This window comes from Mauremys mutica, chromosome 4, assembly GCF_020497125.1.
Source record: "Mauremys mutica isolate MM-2020 ecotype Southern chromosome 4, ASM2049712v1, whole genome shotgun sequence".
NCBI classification, from domain to species: Eukaryota; Metazoa; Chordata; order Testudines; family Geoemydidae; genus Mauremys; species Mauremys mutica.
Window position 1 is genome coordinate 37777698 of NC_059075.1, and position 20424 is coordinate 37798121.

The following is a 20424-nucleotide window of genomic DNA, read 5'->3' on the forward strand; positions in this document are numbered from 1 at the left end:
AATTAAGTCGATTGGGCGGGTCTACACTACGCTCATTGTGTTGGTGGAGTGCGTCCTCATAGCAGCACTTGCATCGTTGCAGAGAGCAGTGTGCCCTGGGTAGCTATCCCACAGTGCAACTAGCAGCAGGGGTTTTTGAGAAGGGCTTGCAGTGCCTCATGGAACCAAAACATTGTCGCGGGGGGAATGGGACCATAGCTTCAACCTCCCATGATGCAGTTTACTTCCTCCCTCTCTCCTTTGATATCAACGACAAACAAGCCATACTTTTTCACCCCTTTTTTCAAAAGGCTGGCTTAGCTGCGTGTACATCATAGCCTGAAAAGTGAGGACCCCGCTCAGCTGTGCACTCTTGTTGTGAGCATTACAAACACCTTGCACCTTATTCTGAAGTATTTCCAGAGCCAAGACAGGATCCACCGTGTGAAACATGTGATGTCCTTCAAGCAGCCCTGTTGCAAGCCATAGAACAAAACAATTCCCAGTTGCTGCTGGCAGTCATGCAGCAGCTGAACACAGTGGAGCTCCATTTCTGGTCCTGGGAAACAAGCACTGACTGGTGGGATCACACCATTATGCAGTTATGGGATGATGAGTAATGGCTGCAGAACTTTCAAATGTGGAAGGCCGCTTTTCCAGGAGCTTTCCCCAGCTCTGAAGCAAAGCAACACTAAAATGAGACCTGCTCTGATAGTGGAGAAGCGAGTGGCGATCGCTGTTTGGAAGCTTGCAATGTCAGATTGCTACCGGTCAGTGGGGAATCAATCTGGAGTTGGTAAATCCACCATGGGAGTTGTTGTGATCCAAGTGTGTAGGGCCATTAATCGACTTCTGCTAAGAAGAGTAGTGACTCTGGGCAATGTGCAGGATATGGTGGATGGTTTTGCAACAATGAGGTTCCCTAACTGCGGTGGGGCGCAGACCACCTTGCCAAAGAGTACATAGAGTCCCAGAGGCGTTCATTATCTCACTGAACATGTCATTGTGCGTTCTCTTTTTCCATTTTCTAATCTGCAAAAACCTCTCCACTGGTGTGGAGGATAAATTGAAGGCCAAGCTTTCCACTGTAAGGCATGCACAGCACAAGGCAACCATTGTCAGTGCATACCCTGGGTCTAGTACAAAATTGCTATGTAAAAATCACTCCCCTTATTTCACTGAAGTGCAAGCCGGAATATGATCAGTATCCCTAGCTATTCAATAAACCTGTCTGCCATTCCAGCCATGGTGAGTATGGCCCAGGGACCTGAGTGATGGGCCTTGTGCTGCAACTTGTGGGCAGGTGGACAGAGACTGGGTACCAGTGTTAAGCCTCCCAAAGTGCAGTCTGTGGCTGAGGCAGTTCTTTCTATGCTTCTACAGCTGGATCGGAGCTGGGCCTGCACACTCTTCTCCCCATAGACCAAAAAGATTCACCACCTCCTGTGTACTCCAGGCTGGAGAACATTTGTGGCAGTGAGTTGCCATGATCAGCTGGGCTGGCAAGCTCTCCACACTGATCAAACAGGAAATGGGAATTGAAAAGTTCCCAGGGCTTTTACAGGGGAGGGGCTATTTCTTGTGTACCTGACTGCTGTGCAGCAGAGTTGAATACGATCATCAGAGTGGTCACAGTGGAGTATTCTGTGACACCTCCTGGAGGCCAATTCAGTTGACTTATACAACACTGCATCTACATTGCCTCTCTGTCAAGCCATCAACATCAGATTAAGCACTACACCTCTCACAGAGATGGAGTAACTCAACGTAACAGGTGAGTTAGGTCAGCGGAAGTGACCTGGTACTGTAGATGCAAACATTATTAGGTCAATGTAAGGCAGCTTCCATCAAACTAAGTTTATAGTAGGACTGTAAAATGATTAAAAAAATTAATCATGATTAATCACAGTTTTAATTGCACTGTTAAACAATAATAGAACACCGATTGAAATTTATTATAAATATTTTGGATGTTTTTCTACAATTTTCAAATATATTGATTTCGGTTACAACACAGAATACAAAGTGTACAGTGCTTACTTTATATTATTATTTTGATTAAAATATTTGCACTGTAAAAAAGATAAACAAAAGAAATTGTATTTTTCAATCACCTCATAAAAGTACTGTAGTACAATCTCTTTATCGTGAAAGTCAACTTACAACTTTTTTTTTGTTATATAACTGCACTCAAAAACAAAACAATGTAAAAATTTTAGAGCTTACAAGTCCACTCCACCCTTCTTCTTGTTCAGCCAATCACTAAGACAAACAAGTTTGTTTCCATTATGATTTACGGGACATAATGCTACCTGCTTCTTATTTACAATGTCACCTGAAAAACAGGCATTTGCCAGGCACTTTTGTAGCTGGCCTTTCAAGGTATTTATGGGCCAGATATGCTAAACATGTTGGAGGTGATCACTCAAAATGAAGTGGGCAATTGAGGGTTACATGCATTACCCCTTCTGCTTAAAAATCTGTCCCAATTTGTATTTAGCTCAGCTGTTCAGACATTGCTTCCTTCCCCAGACCTGAAGAAGAGCTCTGTGTAGCTCGAAAGCTTGTCCCTCTCACCAACAGAAGTTGGTCCAGTAAAAGATATTACCTTACCTACCTTATCTCTTTCATATCCTGGGACCAACACAACTACAACAACACTGCAAACTACTGTTAGTACATGTTGGCTAAAATGTGCTAACATCACACTTTAAACCCTCATCAAGACAAGGCCTAAACTGGAGTTCCCTCCATGTTCATCTTTACTCAGATGAGTAGGCCTATTGATTTCAATGGGACTGAATGAGTAAAGGTGTCAGAATGGGGCCCTGAAATCCTTACTCCATTTTTACTCAGGCAAAATAGGAGTCACTGGGAATTTTGCTGAGGTATAGACTGTGTCAAACTCTGAGTAAAACTTCAGGATTTCCCCCTATCTGAACAAGAATCAATTGATCCACCACTCAAATGCAGACACCACTTGCCATTATGCAAACTAAAATGCAAGAAGGACCTGCTTTTTGGGCCAGTGACCATCTTTTCATTGTGTACACGTACAATGGCTAACACAGTGGATCCTCTAGGGGTTACCACAATACAAATAAACAATCATTCTAATTATTGTATGTGATTTCCGGATAGTAGTAGGGAGAAACTAAAATTCTGATGAATGTGTGTCCTACTCTGTGGGGTGAAAGAACACCCTCAAGCAGCATCAGTAGCAACCCCATGACAGCACATTCCTTCGATACTGCCCAGCCTTTGTGCTGTTTAAGTGACAGATTAGTCAAACACTCAGGCCTTGGCTACACTTGCAAGTTACAGCGCAATAAAGGAGCCCCGAGCGCACTAGTTCACTACCTGTCCATTCTGGCAAGGAACGTAGAGCGCTCTGACTCCGCGGCTACAGCACAGCTGGTACTCCACCTCGGCGAGTGGAATAACGTTTGCTGCGCCCCTGCTGAAGCGCCGCAGTGCCAGTGTGGACGCCCTGGTCCTATAGTGCTCATTGATCAGCCTCCAGAAGTGTCCCACAATGCCTGTGCGGTCATCACTTTGAACTCTACTGCCTGCCCTCAGGTGACCAACTGTCAGACCTGCCCTTAAAATTCTCTGGGAATTTTGAAAAATCCTTTCCTGTTTGCTCAGCCAGGCGTGGAGTGCTATCAGCGAATCTTTCCAGGTGACCATGCCTCCACACACCAGGCTATCCCCGGTATGGAGCAATGGCGAGTTGCTGGACCTCATCAGTGTTTGGGGGGAGGAAACTGTCCAGTCCCAGCTGCACTCCAGCCGTAGGAATTACAATACCTTCGGGCAGATATCAAGGGACATGATGGAAAGGGGCCATGACCGGGACTGCAGTGCAGAATTAAAGTGAAGGAGCTGTAGAATGCCTACCACAAAGCCCACGAGGCAAACCGCCGCTCCGGTGCTGCCCCCACGACCTGCCGTTTCTATAAAGAGCTGGACACAATACTTGGGGGCGACCCCACCTCCACTCTGGGGACCACCATGGACACTTCAGAGCCCAGTGCAACAAGGCAGGAGGAGGAGGAGCAAAGCGGGAGTGAGGGTGCTGAGGTGGAGGAAGACACTCCGGAATCCCTAGATGCATGCAGCCAGGAGCTGTTCTCAAGCCAGGAGGAAGGTAGCCAGTTGCGGCGGCCGGTGTGTGGGGAAGGACAAACACCAGATGAGATTCCCAGTAAGCGGCTTTTATTTTGGGAAGGAAGTTATTTGGTGCAGGCTCTTGGGGTGAGGAGGGTTAGGGCTGCATGCATACCTAGATGCGGAATAGGGTGTTGATGTGATCTCTCATATCGCAGTAATCAGCCTCAGTGATCTCTTCAAAGGTCTCATCCAGAACTTGGGCAATGCACTTGTGCATGTTTCTTGGGAGAGCCACTGTGGTCCTTGTCCTAATCAGGCTAACTTGTCCACGCCACTGTGCTGTGGGGGGTGGGGGGACCATTGCTGCACACAAGCAAGCAAGCTGCATATGGGCCAGGGCGGAAGCCGCATTGCAGTAGAAGATCCTCCCTTGCTTCCCAGGTCACTCTCAGCAGCGAGATATCTTCCAGGACGAACTCCTGTGGAAAATGTGGGGACAGTGTTCAGTGTAGGGGCCCCCTGCCGCTGTTGGCTCTCCCCAAGGCACAGAAATCCAGAGGACAGTACGGCCCTGAAACAATCAGTCCCCCTTGCCCTGGTGCTTACTCACCATTTTGGGGCTCCCATGAGTTATGTGCACTCGCTTTGGGACAGGAAAATTATGCTATTGTGTAGACTGTGCTTGCCCTTAAGTATGGGGGAATCATTGCTCTGTCTGGTGTGAACAATGCTGCCTCTGTTAAGTGTTGCATTTTGCCTTTACAGATGCAACCTTGAGATCTCAGCCGTCCGTGTTATCACCAGCCGAAAGACTCCAAAGAATCAGAAAGAGTCCATGTAGAAGCAAGGAAGATATGTACTGCAGCATTCAAGTAATGAAAATCAAAAAATGCAAGAGTGGCAGGAGAGTGAAAGGAAGGTCCGCCAGCAGAATGCGGATCACTGGCACCAAAGGACAGAGCGGCTGCTAAGCATCATGGAACGCCAAGCAGACTCGATAGAGGCACTCGTAGCAATGCAGGCGGAGTGCTATCACCCCCACTCCCACCCTCCCCTGCAGCCCTTGTCCCAAAACTCTTTCCTTTGTGCCCCCATGTCACCTCCAACCCACTTTCCCCAACATCCGGGTTCTTACCACCACCAGCTGCCTCCAACACCTGTAGCTTCACTACCCAGCCCTGAAAACTACAACCCTTACCCACTGCATTCAACCCTCATCACCATGCAGTATAGCCATCCTGAAGTGCAGCACTCATTGCACAGCACTCCAGACAGGACATATGCAAATCTGTGATTGTACCGTTCCCCACCCTCTTGCCCTTTCTGTTTCCCAAGCAGTTGTCTCTTTTCAATAAATGGATTTTCTTTTCAATAAATGGATTTTTTGGCTTTGAAAACATTCTTTATTATTGCATAAAGTAAAAGATATCTTAGCCCAGGAAAGAAACAGGCACTGCAAGTCAGTGTAGCAAACACAGATTCCTACTAACGTTGGAACCACTGCACTTCACTCCTGTGCAGAGCACCAGACATTACTGGTGGCTTTCAGCCTCAAATTGCTCCCTCAAGGCATCCCTCATCCTTGCAGCCCCGCGCTGGGCCCCTCTAATAGGCCTGCTCGCTGGCTGTTCAAATTCAGCCTCTAGATGTTGAACCTCTGAGTTCCATGCCTGAGTGAATCTTTCACCCTTCCCTTCACAAATGTTATGGAGGGTACAGCATGCGGATATAACCGCGGGGATGCTGTCATTGGCCAGGTCCAGCCTCCCATACAGAGAGCGCCAGCAGCCCTTTAAACAGACAAAAGCATACTCCACAGTCATTCTGCACTGGCACAGCCTGTTGTTGAACCACTCCTTGCTGCTGTCAAGGCTCCCTGTGTAGGATTTCATGAGCCATGGCATTAAAGGATAAGCGGAGTCTTCAAGAATCACAATGGGCATTTTGATTTCCCCTACGGTGATCTTCTGGTCTGGGAAAAAAGTCCCAGCTTGCAGCTTCCTGAACTGGCCAGTGTTCCGAAAGATGCATGCGTCATGCACCTTTTTGGGCCAGCCTGCATTAATGTCAATGAAACGCCCATGGTGATCCACAAGTGCCTGGCAAACCATTGAGAAATACCCCTTCCGATTAACATACTCAGAGGCTAGGTGGGCTGGTGCCAGAATTGGAATATGCATGCCATCTATCACCCCTCCGCAGTTAGGGAAACCCATTTGTGCAAAGCCAGCCACAATGTCATGCACGTTACCCAGAGTCACGGTTCTTCTGAGCAGGATGCGATGAATGGCCCTGCAAACTTGCTTCAACACGATTCCAACAGTCGACTTTCCCACTCCAAACTGGTTAGCGACCAATCAGTAGCTGTCTGGAGTTGCCAGCTTCCAGATTGCAATACACACCTGCTTCTCCACCGTCAGGGCAGCTCTCAATCTCGTGTCCTTGCGCCGCAGGTGGGGGCGAGCTCCTCACACAGTCCCATGAAAGTGGCTTTTCTCATCCGAAAGTTCTGCAGCCACTGCTCGTCATCCCAGGCTTGCATGATGATGTTGTCCCTGCCAGCAGGTATATGGGATCTTGGGGAGCAATTACCACACGGGTGGGGTGCAAAATAAACTTTATTAATAAAATGCAAAAACAGGGAAAATTCAATAGTGAGGGGTATGGGGTTTGTTAAGGTAGACAATTGGGGAGGGGTTTCTTTTGGTGAACAGTATAGGGGGTTTCAATAGTGGGGTACAATACAGTAGGATACAATACAGTGGGTAATCAGTTAACACTGAGGTATAAATGTAACAGGTAGCTAGCGATTTCTATGTAAAAAGGTGTGTCACAGCAGCATATAACCAACTAACAGTTATGGATAAAATGTGTTAAATAACAAACAATTTTAGGTAAAAATGTGTCACAGTGGTGTAAATGTAGAATGTGAGGGGTATCAGAGAGGAAGAAAGTAACCAATGGGGTTTTATGCTAGAGATTTAAACTTAGTGAGACAGAGCAAACAGGCTGCAAGCTTAAGCAGCAGAGAGAGTGTAACAAGGTAGAAAGACACAGAGAAGCTGGGGGGTGGTGTTTGCAGTGAGAAGACAGACAATTACAATTATACAGAACACAGCAAAATCTTATCTATGAGCTAACTTAACCAAGACTACACAAATTAAAACACAATGCAACAATTCTCTAAGCCTAACTTACAAAGTATAATGCTAAACTTAACTTAATGGGTGCACCTTATGCTAAGGATAGTTCCAGAGGACTGAGGGGTGTGTGTCCAGGACACAGCTCCAAAGAGGGTGGGGGGTGACTGCAGCAGTGGATACAGCTGAAAACAGTCCAAGGCAAAGCCCACAGGAGCAGAACTTAGCAGCAGCACAAACTTATTTTCAGTGGCAGAGTGCCACGGGGTTTAAGAGAGAGGTTTTAGGACACAGACCAAGGTTTAGCTCGAGTCTGTGTGCTGGGGAGACAGAGCCAGCAGCTAAAATAATAAAAGTATAGAAAGTTTCACAGAGGGATTCTTACCATCCCTCAAGGCAGCAGCAGAGGCAGAAACAGCAAGCACATCAGAAGTCTTGATAATCAGGAGATCTCTCAGGCAGCAATTCGTTCTTCGTGGGTTTTTTTTTTTCAAAAACGGGGGTACGCTCAAAAATAAAACGAGAGCGGAGAAAGGACCCCCAGAACCCCTGGTTGATCAGACCAGGCAGCAATGCGAGAACCTTTCTGAAGTCTGTTCAAAAATGTCTGTTTTTAAAGGCAAACCCTGGCAGCTTCCCGCCAGTAACTCTGATTGGTTCCCCTTCTCACAGGGAGGAGAGCAGGCAGGGAAAAACTGCAGGTAGCCACAGAGGCATGTTTGGACTAGCCCTGAGCCCAGAGGTATGACTCATGCCCAGGATCTTAAAAGCACAATAGGTCTTGCAGCTCTGGACAGAGCCTACCCTACACCAAGCCCAGGTTTTAACAAGGTGATAACAGGACTAACCCTTTGAACAGGGCAGTGGTCCCACTTAGCATAAGTGGCCATTCCTTTGAGAAGGGCAATGGCTCTGGTTAGACAACTTAAAGGGCCCTCCCTTTGAGAAGGGCAGAGGCCCTGGTAAACAACTTAACAGCCAGGGAGCGGCGGCCACAGGAGGAAAACAAGAACAAAATGGAGCTGTAACAGACAGATGTGATCCCACCACTCCAGGGCCGGCTCCAGGCACCAGCTGAGCAAGCTGGTGCTTGGGGTAGCAGATTCTAGGGGGCGGAATTCCGCCCAATCCTAGGGCGGCACTGACGCTTTTTTGTTTGTTTGTTTGTTTGCTGCTCTGGCCGCCCTGTAGGGGGCAGAGGAGGGGAGCGCCCTGCAGCAAATTTGGCAGGGCAGCCAGCGTCCTTCCCTCCCCACCGACCGGAGCAGCTCGGAGCCCTTCCGGCAGGCAGCGCGGAGGTCGGGGCCGCGGGGTGAGCGCCCCCCTGAAGCCCTGGCCGCCTCTCTTCTCTCTCTCCCCCCCCCCGCTCCCTCGCCTCTCCCCCCCATTAGACCGGGCATGCACTCTGCAGCACAGGGAGGCCCCTGGCTCCGGCCGCCCTGTAGGGTTTTTTTGTTTTGTTCTCCCCTGCTTTGCCGTTCCCCCAATCCCGCTTTGCTGCTCCAGCCGCGCCGCAGGTTGTTTTTTTTTTCACCTGCTTTGCCGCTCCAGCTGTGCAGTTTTTTTGGTTTCCCCCCACCCTGCTTTACCACTCCGGCTGTGCTGCAGGATTTTTTTTCTTCCCTGCTTTGCCATTCCAGCTGCGCCGTTTTTTTGTTCCCCCCACCCTGCTTTGCCGCTCTGGCTGCGCCATGTTTTCTTTTTCTTTTCTTCACCTGCTGTGCCACTCCAGCGCCCTGTTCCCCCCCCCTTTACCGCTCCAGCCCCACCGTGGTTTTATGTTGTTGTTTTGTTTTTTTCCCCCTGTTTTGCTGCTCTGGCTGTGCTGCGGTTTCCCCCCCTCCCCCTTTGCCATTCCAGCTGCGCCTTTTTTTTCTGTCCCCTTCCCCCCCCCCCCGCTTTGCCGCTCTGGCCCTGCTGTGGTTTTGTTTTGTTTTTTCCCTCTGCTTTGCCGCTCCGGCGGCCCCTCCCCCCCCCCCCTTATTTTTTGTTGCTTGGGGCGGCAAAAAAGCCAAAGCCAGCCCTGCACCACTCAGTGCTTGTTTCCCAAGCCCAGAAGCAGCTTTCCACGGTGGTAAGCATGTCCGTGAATGCCACCAGCAAACTCGTGTCATATGCGTTACTCGAGTCAATGTCATCGTCGGAGCTCTCACTGTCACTTTGGATCATAAGGAATAACTCAACTGCCAAACATGATGTGCTGGCGAGACTCGTCAGCATACACCTCAGCAGTTCGGGCTCCGTTCCCGCAGACTGAAAGGGAAGTCAGAGCATGCAGTACAAAAAACATTGAAAGATGGTGCCAAATGTGGACAGAAGCAAAGGGAATGCTGGGATTTGAACCGATGCATCATGGGCCATTGGGACAGGACCCAGAATGCCCCGCACTCCACGCCCCCCTTCCCACAAGCCACAGCGCCAGAATGGGAAGAGGTGCTCTGTGGGATAGCTGCCCATAATGCACTGCTCCCAATGCCGCTGCAAGTGCCGCAAATGTGGCCACACCAGTGCGCTTGCATCTGTCAGTGTGGACAGACTGCAGCGCTTTCCCTACTGTGCTCTCCAAAGGCGGGTTTAACTCACAGCGCTCTACATCTGCAAGTGCAGCTATGCCCTCAGACTCCAACTGTTCAACTGATGATGCAGTTCTGGCAACAGACAAAACTTCATTGGCTGTGATCCATGAACCCCAGCAATAAGGAACCCAGGTAATAAAATAACTGCATTTAAAAAGCAATTAAGACTCTCACCACACACAAGACCCTGCATCAGTGGATCTGAGAAAGGATTTTGAGCTGAACAGCATGCTGATAAATGGCCTTCACTGATTACTACAGGGTGTTTCAGCCAGCAGCTGCTTTATTCAGCTCTCCAAATGAGCAATCAATATGTTAGCTATTCTTAATGCATCTAACAGTGGTTTCCAGAGTTAAGGGAATATATCATGTTCCTCAAAACATCACACAGACTTCATTAGGTAACTTCACTATATGATGGAAAGATGATGCTCTTTAAATATTGTAAGCTGATTCCGTGGTTTGGTATTAGTTTCTCTGAGTTTATATAAACCCTCTGGATTTATTGTCAATTCTTCACTTTTGCAGGACGGCAAATGAGAGTAAAAGAGCTAAAAATAAAGCTTTTTTAAAAAAGGGAAATTGAAGTTGAAGATAACTTAAGACAGAGACTTATGTCATGTCTACCCTACAAAATTATGTCGACCTAAATAACATTGACATACAGCCACCACAGTTATTATACTGCTTGTGCAAGTGCACACTACACTTCTTATGTCACCGGTGCGCATCATCAGCAGGAGCGCTTGTATCGATGCAGAATGCAGTGCACCATGGGTAACTATCCCACTGTGCAACTCACCACCATCCAGCACAGGGTGTTGTGGGAAGTTTACACAATGCCTTCTGGGGCTCAAATTAATCATACAGGGGTGACTGGGAGCATGGGTTCCACTTCCCACAATGCAGTGTTCTCCATCCCATAATTTCATCTGCATCCCATAATATTTGATGGCTCTTTTCAAAATCCCCGCAAACCTGCATGTCCTTCCTTGCTGTTCACCCTCTCTGACATAAGCATAGAGCCTGCACAGCTCTGCACTATTGTCATGAGCATTTCAAGCACAGGGCATCTGTTCCTGCAGTATTGCAGAGCTGCAGCAAGAGGGGGGACATAACAATTTCTTGGAGGCTAGACTTCTGTGGGCCATAGAAAGAAACAATTCCAGGTTGTTGGCAGCATTCACAGAGCAGCTGCAGACAGTGGTGTGCCAGTTTTGGGCCCAAGAGACAAGCACCGACTGGTGGGATCACAATGTAATTCAGGTTTGGGATGACAAGCAGTGGCTGCAGAACTTTCGAATGCACAAGGCCATATTCCTGAACTGTATGCCAAACTTGCCTCAACCCTCCAGCATAGGGTCACCAAAATGAGAGCCACACTGGCAGCTGAAAAGCAAGTGGCGATTGCACTGTGGAAACTTGGAATGCCAGATTGTTACTTGTCAGCCGAGAACCAATTTGGAGTCGGGAAATCCATCGCAGGGATGGTTGTCATGGAAGTGTGCAGGGCCATTAATCGACTGCTGCTATGCAGGACTGTGACTCTAAGCAATGTGCAGGGCATAGTGGATGTTTTTTTAGCAATTGGGGTCCCAAACTAGGTAGGGTGCTAGATGGTACACATATCCCTATGTTAGCACCAGACTACCTTGCCAGAGTACATCGACAGAAAGGGCTACTTTTCCATGGTAATACAAGTGCTGGTGGATCACCATGAATGCATTACCGACATCAATGTGGACTGGTCAGGGGAGGTGCATGACGTGCACATATTTAAGAACCCAGGAGTGTTCAGAAAGCTGCAAGCAGGGACTTTCTTTTCCCCCAGCATACCCTGGGCTCCCATGGCTCATGAAGCTGTACACTGGCCACCTCGATAGCACCAAGAAACAATTCAACTACCAGCTCAGCAGGTGCAGCATGACAGTCGAATGTGCCTTTGGTCATTTGAAAGGTCGCTGGCATTGTTTACTCACAAGATTTGACATCAGTCAGAAAAATATCCCAATGGTTATATCTGCCTGCTGTGTTCTGCATAATATCTGTGAAGCAAAGGGGGGAAAGTTTTGTTGGGATGGAGGGCGGAGGTGGAGCAGCTGTCTGCTGAATTTCAGCAGCCAAACACAAGGCTTATTAGAAGAGCTCAATGTGGAGCTACATAGCTCAGGGAGGCTTTGAAAGAAGATTTTAATAGTGAGCCAGAGTAGTGTGTGTTGCTGTAGTGTACTCTACCAAGCCTTGCTCTTTTGCAGCCCAGTATGAATCTTGCAATGAGTGCTACATGTAGGAATATAACATTGACAATGCACTTGTTAATACTGTCTGAGATTGATGTTATGGGTTCTGTGACAAAATAAACTAACAGGAAATTGGTGGATGTCAGCCCTGCTCAGCACCAGTCAGCATATGTTGTGAACTAATAAAGCTGAATTATGTTCCAAAAAATAGAATTGTATTCTGTAACATGAGCCAGGAAAATAAAACAACCATTTCCATTTCAGGTACACATACACCAACCATGTCTTTCACAGGTCAGTGTATCTGCAGTTGTGATTGTGTTTAATGTTCCCCAGGGTGGAGTGGTAGGGGTAGTGCAGTGGCCCTTGATGCCATGTGGAATGTTGAGGGGAGGTGTAGGGAGGTCCAGACATTGAGTTGTCTATAGGCTGCAGAGGGAGGCCAGCACAAGACTCTTGCGCACAAGTCTACCAGAGTCCACAACATCTCTGTTTGCTGCCTGAGAAGCCCCATTAGGTCCTGGTGCATCTCCCTCTCCTTTTCCTGCTTGAACTTCTGGGCCTTTTTTCTCTCCACTTTTGCTTTCAGCATGCTGTCTGCAAGGGTCATCCTCCGGGCCCTGGTGTCATTCTCTGATGCAACACTGGCAGCATCTCCTGCAACATGTCATCCTGAGTCCTCTTCTTTCTCCTCCTTATCTGGCTCAGATGTTCCATGCGTATGGAGGGAGAGACCCTCAAGGCCACAATGGCAGCAGCGGCAGATACAACACAGAAAGGTAACATTGTCGGTGTATTCATGACAGAAATTGAAACTTAGGATACTGAACTCACTCTCCTTGATCCCAGAAAGTTGTAAGCACTACATTCTCACTTCCCCTTGGAATTGATATAACATTGTGCTAGGGTTGTCAGGTGTTCGTTTTTCAACCAGGCTGCTAAAAGTCCAGTCAGCGGTGCAGCAGGGCTAAGGTAGGCTCCCTGCCTACCCTGTCTCAGCACAGCTCCCAGAAGCAGCAGCATGTCTGGCTCCTAGGCTTAGGGGCAGCCAGGGGGCTCTGCACACTGCCCCCACCCCAAGCACCGGCTCCGCAGCTCCCATTGGCCAGGGGAGGAATTATGGCCAATGGAAGCTGCGGAGGCGGCACCTATGGATGGGGGCAACGTGCAGAGCTGCCTGGCCACACCTCCACCTAGGAGACACCCAGAGGGACATGCCACTGCTTCCGAGATCCACTTGAGATAAGCACCCCCAGAGCCTGCACCCTGAACCCCTTTCCACACCCCAATCCCGTCCAGCCTTGCGCCCCCTCCCGCACCCGATCCTGCACTCCAAACCCCTCAACCCCACCAGCACCCCCATCCCAGAGCCCGTACTCCCTCCCACACCCCAACCTCCTGCCTCAGCCCAGAGCCCCCTTCTGCACCCAAACCCCTCATCCCTGGCCCCACCCCAGAGCCTGCACCCCCAGACGGAGCTCTCATCCCCTCCCACACTCCAACCCCCTGCCCCAGCCTGGTGAAAATGAGTGAGTGAGGGTGGAGGAGAGTGAGCAATGGAGGGAGGAGGGATGGCGTGAGCGGAGGGCCCTCAGAAAAGGGGCAGGGTGGGACAAGGGTGTTTGGTTTTCTGCTATTAGAAAGATGGCAACCCTACCTTGGCGGCACCAGTCACAGCACCAACCATGTTGAGTATAGTCCTCGGGTGTAGGGGTGGGGAAATAAGGATGGGGGAATAACTCACAGGCATGAGTATTTGTTTACAGAGCAGTGGAACTGAATACTGACACCATTTTCTACGGGCAGTGGTGATTTTAGCTGATATCTCACTCCTGAAGATAACAGAGGCAGAGAGAGCACAGCTGCTGCTGGCATCCCGATGCCGCCCAGGCCCATATGCTGGTAGCCTGTGTACTGCAGTGGTGCCTGCTGAAGTAATCGCCAAACGGCATGGGAAAGTGTCTTACCACAGTGGAAGAAATAAGGCAGCCCTCCCCAGGAACCTTTGGCAGAGGATTGCAGAGTACCTCCATGAAAGCTTCACTGAGATCTTTATGGAGGATTCACAGGACATCCCCGTGCACATAAACAAACTGCTCCGCATTGCCCTCTCTCCCCCACCCCCTACCTAACTTTAGAGGGGAATGAAAACCAGACAGTTCCCCATGCTCCTCCTCACTGTTCATAGTAGGGACCTGTGTCTCAGGCTCCTCCGCAGTCAGGGGCGGCTCTAGCCATTTCGCCGCCCCAAGCACGGCAGCATGCTGCGGGGGGCGCTCTGCCGGTCGCCGGTCCCACGGCGCCGATGGACCTCCCGCAGACGTGCCTGCGGAGGGTCCGCTGGTCCCACGGCTCTGGTGGACCTCCCGCAGGCGTGCCTGCGGATGCTCCACTTAAGCTGCGGGATCAGCGGACCCTTCGCAGGGATGCCTGCAGGAGGTCCACCGGAGCCACGGGACCAGCGGACCCTCCGCAGGCACCCCTGCAGGAGGTCCACCGGAGCCGCCTGCCGCCCTCCCGGTGACCGGCAGAGTGCTCCCCGTGGCATGCTGCCCCAAGCACACGCTTGGCGTGCTGGGGCCTGGAGCCGCCCCTGTCCGCAGTATCCAGACGGCTTTGGGGATGATGGCGATGTCTCCACTGAGGATGGCATGCAGCTCTTTGTAAGAGCAGCAGGTCTGTGGCTCTGCACCAGATCAATTGTTGGCCTCCTTGCCTTCTGGTATGCCTGCCACAGCTCCTTAGCTTTCACGTGGCACTGTTGTTGGTCCCTGTTGTAACCTTTCTCCCATATGCGTAGAGCAATCTGCTTGTAGATGTCCATATTTCTATGGCTGGATCAGAACTGTGCCTGTACAGCCTCTTCTCTCCACAGACCCAGGAGACCCAACACCTCCTGTGTACTCCAGGCAGGAGCATGTCTGTAAAGTGTAGGTAGCATGGTCAGCTGGGCAGTTGTACACAACAATGGAGACTTGCTAGGTATGTTTGCCATGCGAGGCAACAAAGAAAAGGAATTTCAAAAATTTGCAAGGCTTTCAAGGGGAGAGGCCTCTGGGCAGTGGAGTTCACAATGGTGACCAGAATGGTCACTGTGGAGCATTGTGGGACAGCTCCTGGAGGCCAGTAACAGTTGATGAAAGTAATGCTGTGTCTACACTGATACTGCATAAACCTAAGTACATTGACTTTGACTCCACGCCGCTTGGGGAAGTGGGTGTAAAAAAAAAAAATCACAGCGTATGAGCACACACAATTAAAAACACAAAAAGATTAGGACATCAATCTGAGCCACACTAATTTGCCTCCACATTCCATTGACGAATTAGTAGTGATGGGCCCAAACAATTTCCAGTCACTTCCAGCTGAACATACCTGCTAGCTCCTGTCGCCATAATGGGTCAAACTAAGACCTGAATTTTGGAAAATTTGGTCCTCATTGGATAATGAATTTCACACACAATTATAGTGGAACACCAGCTCTGCTACAGTTAAGGTTGAGAAAACGTTTGTTTAAAGGATGTTTCTTCTACATACATCTGCACTTTGCAGCTTGGGCCTAACTCTATCATATGAATATGATAAAGTTGTTAATACAGAGTACATATTAATATAAAGTATGGGCAATTTACTATTAGAATCTTACCTTTTTCATTTCCTAACTTTTTTATGTTTAACTTTGCCATGTTAATCTTACATTAACAAAGAAACAAGATTGACAGTTCATAATAAAACATGCTTTTATATCACTTTTAATCTACTTATCCCAAATTATAATATAAATACTGATTAAGAATTACAACTTCTTCTCCTCTGTATTATACTCTTTCTACAGATGGAAAAATGCAGGCATGGAGATAGGTAGTAACAAAAGGTGGTAATAAAATGTTTTTTAAGTACATCAGAAGCAGGAAGCCTGCTAAACAACCAGTGTGGCCCCTGGACGATCAAGATACAAAAGGAGCGCTTAAAGACGATAAAGTCATTGTGGAGAAACTAAATGAATTCTTTGCTTCAGTCTTCACGGCTGAGGATGTTAGGGAGATTCCCAAACCTAAGCCGTCTTTTGTAAGTGACAAATCTGAGGAATTGTCACAGATTGAGGTGTCACTAGAGGAGGTTTTGGAATTAATTGATAAACTTAACAGTAACAAGTCACCGGGACCAGATGGCATTCACCCAAGAGTTCTGAAAGAACTCAAATGTGAAATTGCAGAACTACTAACTATGGTTTGTAAAGCTGTCATTTAAATCAGCTTCTCTACCCATGACTGGAAGATAGGTAATGTAACACCATTATTTAAAAAGGGCTCTAGAGGTGATCCCGGCAATTACAGACCGGTAAGTCTAATGTCAGTACCGGGCAAATTAGTTGAAACAATCGTAAAGAATAAAATTGTCAGACACATAGAAGAACATAAATTGTTGGGCAAGAGTCAACATGGTTTCTGTAAAGGGAAATCATGTCTTACTAATCTAGAGTTCTTTGAAGGGGTCAACAAACGTGGACAAGGGGGATCTAGTGGACATAGTGTACTTAGATTTCAAGAAAGCCTTTGACAAGGTCCCTCACCGAAAGCTCTTACGTAAATTAAGTTGTCATGGGATAAGAGGGAAGATCCTTTCATGGTTTGAGAACTGGTTAAAAGACAGGGAACAAAGGGTAGGAATAAATGGTAAATTTTCAGAATGGAGAGGGGTAACTAGCGGTGTTCCCCAAGGGTCAGTCCTAGGACCAATCCTATTCAACTTATTCATAAATGATCTGGAGAAAGGGGTAAACAGTGAGGTGGCAAAGTTTGCAGATGATACTAAACTGCTCAAGACAGTTAAGACCAAAGCAGACTGTGAAGAACTTCAAAAAGATCTCACAAAACTAAGTGATTGGGCAACAAAATGGCAAATGATATTTAATGTGGATAAATGTAAAGTAACGCACATTGGGAAAAATAACCCCAACTATACATACAATATGATGGGGGCTAATTTAGCTACAACTAATCAGCAAAAAGATCTTGGAGTCATCGTGGATAGTTCTCTGAAGATGTCCACAGAGTGTGCAGCAGCAGTCAAAAAAGCAAACAGGATGTTAGGAATCATTAAAAAGGGGATAGAGAATAAGACGGAGAATATATTACAGTCGAACCCATTTATGTCGACCTCGGTTAACTTGCCAATCCTATTAAGTCGACGGTTTACAAGTGGAACCGCCAAACTCCCTCTTTGTCTTATGAGTTTCTCATCCGTTATGTCGATTTGCCGAACCCTAATATCTCGAGCCCGTCCCCGACCCACCGTGTCCCCAGCCGCCGGCTCCCCGGCTCTCCAGCCGCGCGGTTCCCCAGCCGCCCGGCTCCCCGCGTCCCCGACCCACCGTGTCCCCAGCCGCCCGCTCCCCGGCTCCCCAGCCCCGCGGTTCCCCGCGTACCCGCCCGCCCGCCGGCTCCGCTTCGCCGCCCGCCCGTCCGCCCGGCTCCGCTTCCCCGCCCGCCCCCGCATACCCGGTCCCTGCCTGTCCCCGCCCGCCTGGCCCCGCATACCTGGTCCCTGCCCGTCCCCGCCCGCCCGCCGGCTCCGCTTCCCCGCCCGCCGGTCCCCGCTTCCCCGCCCCCGCATACCCGGTCCCTGCCTGTCCCCGCCCGCCCGCCCGGCCCCGCATACCTGGTCCCTGCCCGTCCCCGCCCCACATACCTGGTCCCGGCTTCTCCTGCCGCCCGCCGGCTCCGCTTCCCCGCCCGCCGGTCCCCGCTTCCCTGCCCACGCATACCCGGTCCCTGCCTGTCCCCGCCCGCCCCGCCCGGCCCCGCATACCTGGTCCCTGCCCGTCCCCGCCCCACATACCTGGTCCCGGCTTCTCCTGCCGCCCGCCCGCCGGCTCCGCTTCCCCGCCCGCCGGTCCCCGCTTCCCCGCCCCCGCATACCCGGTCCCTGCCTGTCCCCGCCCGCCCGCCCGGCCCTGCATACCTGGTCCCTGCCCGTCCCCGCCCCACATACCTGGTCCCGGCTTCGCCTGCCGCCCGCCCGCCGGCTCCGCTTCCCCGCCCGCCCGTCCGTCCGCCCGGCTCCGCTTTGCCGGATCCAGCCACGTGCAGGCAGCGCGGTAAGGGGGCAGGGAGGGGGTGGGGGGGTGGATAGGGGTTTATCTCGATCATTGGTTATCTCGACGGCTTTTGGCAAACCCCTAGGCCGTCGAGATAACAGGGTTTAACTGTATTGCCCTTATATAAATCCATGGTACACCCACATCTTGAATACTGCGTACAGATGTGGTCTCCTAATCTCAAAAAAGATATACTGGCATTAGAAAAGGTTCAGAGAAGGGCAACTAAAATGATTAGGGGTTTGGAATGGGTACCATATGAGGAGAGATTAAAGAGGTTAGGACTTTTCATTTTGGAAAAGAGGAGACTAAGGGGGGATATGATAGAGGTCTATAAAATCATGAGTGATGTGGAGAAAGTGAATAAGGAAAAGTTATTTACTTGTTCCCATAATGTAAGAAATAGGGACCACCAAATGAAATTAATGGGCAGTAGGTTTAAAACAAATAAAAGGAAGTTATTCTTCACGCAGCGCACAGTCAACTTGTAAAACTCCTTGCCTGAGGAGGTTGTGAAAGCTAGGACTATAATAGGGTTTAAAAGAGAACTCGATAAATTCATGGAGGTTAAGTCCATTAATGGCTATTAGCCAGGATGGGTAAGGAATGGTGTCCCTAGCCCTCTGTTTGTCTGAGGGTGGTGATAGACAGCCGGAGAGAGATCACTTGATCATTACCTGTTAGGTTCACTCCCTCTGGGACACCTGGCATTGGCCACTGTAGGTAAACAGGATACTGGGCTGGATGGACCTTTGGTGTGACCCAGTATGGCCGTTCTTATGTTATCTTGTGACTTAATCAAGACAAGGACCCCAATGTAGATTAGCAGCCAGAAACCACTGTGCATTAGACACATATAGTTAATGTATATATTGAGAAGCACTATAACCTCCTAGTGGATAGGTACAGGACTGGGTGGTAATAGTTCAGTTCCTAGCTCTACTGACCTGTTGTATGACCTTGGGCAAGTCAGACCACCTCTCTGTGCTTGTTTCCCCTCCTTCCCATTTTGTGTCTTGTCTATTATAGCAGGGAACCTGCCTCAGCTGTAGTTATAATTAATGAAGGATAAGACAAGCTCTAAAATATCACGGTTATTCAAATTGCCATGAAAGTTTGTGTGGCTCATGGTGGCTAGAGCAGGGGTCTCAAACACGCGGCCCGCGGGCCGCATGCGGCCCGCGGAGCTCTTCCCTGCGGCCCGCGGAGCTCCCCCACCAGGGCCGGCTCTAGAGTGGGGAGCCCAGAGCCTTTTAACTCCCAGCCGCGGCTGGGAATCGGAAGGCTCCGAGCTGCCCGCCGCGGCGGGGAGCCCAGAGCCTTTTAACTCCCAGCCGCGGCTGGGAATCGGAAGGCTCCGAGCTGCCCGCCGCGGCGGGGAGCCCAGAGCCTTTTAACTCCCAGCCGCGGCTGGGAATCGGAAGGCTCCGAGCTGCCCGCCGCGGCGGGGAGCCCAGAGCCTTTTAACTCCCTGCCGCGGCTGGGAACCGGAAGGCTCCGAGCTGCCCGCCGCGGCGGGGAGCCCAGAGCCTTTTAACTCCCAGCCGCGGCTGGGAATCGGAAGGCTCCGAGCTGCCCGCCGCGGCGGGGAGCCCAGAGCCTTTTAACTCCCAGCCGCGGCTGGGAATCGGAATCCGAGCTGCCCGCCGCGGCGGGGAGCCCAGAGCCTTTTAACTCCCAGCCGCGGCTGGGAATCGGAAGGCTCCGAGCTGCCCGCCGCGGCGGGGAGCCCAGAGCCTTTTAACTCCCAGCCGCGGCTGGGAATCGGAAGGCTCCGAGCTGCCCGCGGCGGCGGGGAGCCCAGAGCCTTTTAACTCCCAGCCGCGGCTGGGAATCAGAAGGCTCCGAGCTGCCCGCGGCGGCGGGGAGCCCAGAGCCTTTTAACTCCCAGCCGCGGCAGGCTCCGAGCTGCCCGCGGTGGCGGGGAGCCCAGAGCCTTTTAACTCCCAGCCGCGGCTGGGACTCAGAAGGCTCCGAGCTGCCCGCGGCGGCGGGGAGCCCAGAGCCTTTTAACTCCCAGCCGCGGCTGGGAATCAGAAGGCTCCGAGCTGCCCGCGGCGGCTGGGAATCAGAAGGCTCCGAGCTGCCCGCCGCGGCGGGGAGCCCAGAGCCCTTTAACTCCCAGCCCCGGCAGGCTCCGAGCTGCCCGCCGCGGCGGGGAGCCCAGAGCCTTTTAACTCCCAGCCGCGGCTGGGAATCAGAAGGCTCCGAGCTGCCCGCGGCGGCGGCCGGGAGCCCAGAGCCTTTTAACTCCCAGCCGCGGCAGGCTCCGAGCT

The 20424-nt window shown here is 50.6% G+C and overlaps 1 protein-coding gene and 1 long non-coding RNA gene across 9 annotated transcripts in view; one reads left to right on the plus strand and one right to left on the minus strand.

Moving 5' to 3' along the window:
• Positions 1 to 20424, minus strand: part of LOC123369504 — a 38576-nt gene that overhangs the window by 15205 nt on the left and 2947 nt on the right. The window lies entirely within an intron of this gene.
• Positions 1 to 20424, plus strand: part of GTF2A1 (general transcription factor IIA subunit 1) — a 78851-nt gene that overhangs the window by 4761 nt on the left and 53666 nt on the right. For 4 of the 8 annotated variants that reach the window (XM_045015150.1, XM_045015151.1, XM_045015148.1 and 1 more), the window contains 2 exons: positions 12313 to 12342; positions 12757 to 12827. In XM_045015150.1, the coding sequence (XP_044871085.1) occupies positions 12313 to 12342; positions 12757 to 12827 (101 nt within the window). Of the gene's footprint in view, positions 1 to 1276; positions 1754 to 9863; positions 12343 to 12756; positions 12828 to 20424 lie in introns of those variants that run through there. The other 4 variants (XM_045015156.1, XM_045015149.1, XM_045015153.1 and 1 more) reach the window with 4 other exon arrangements.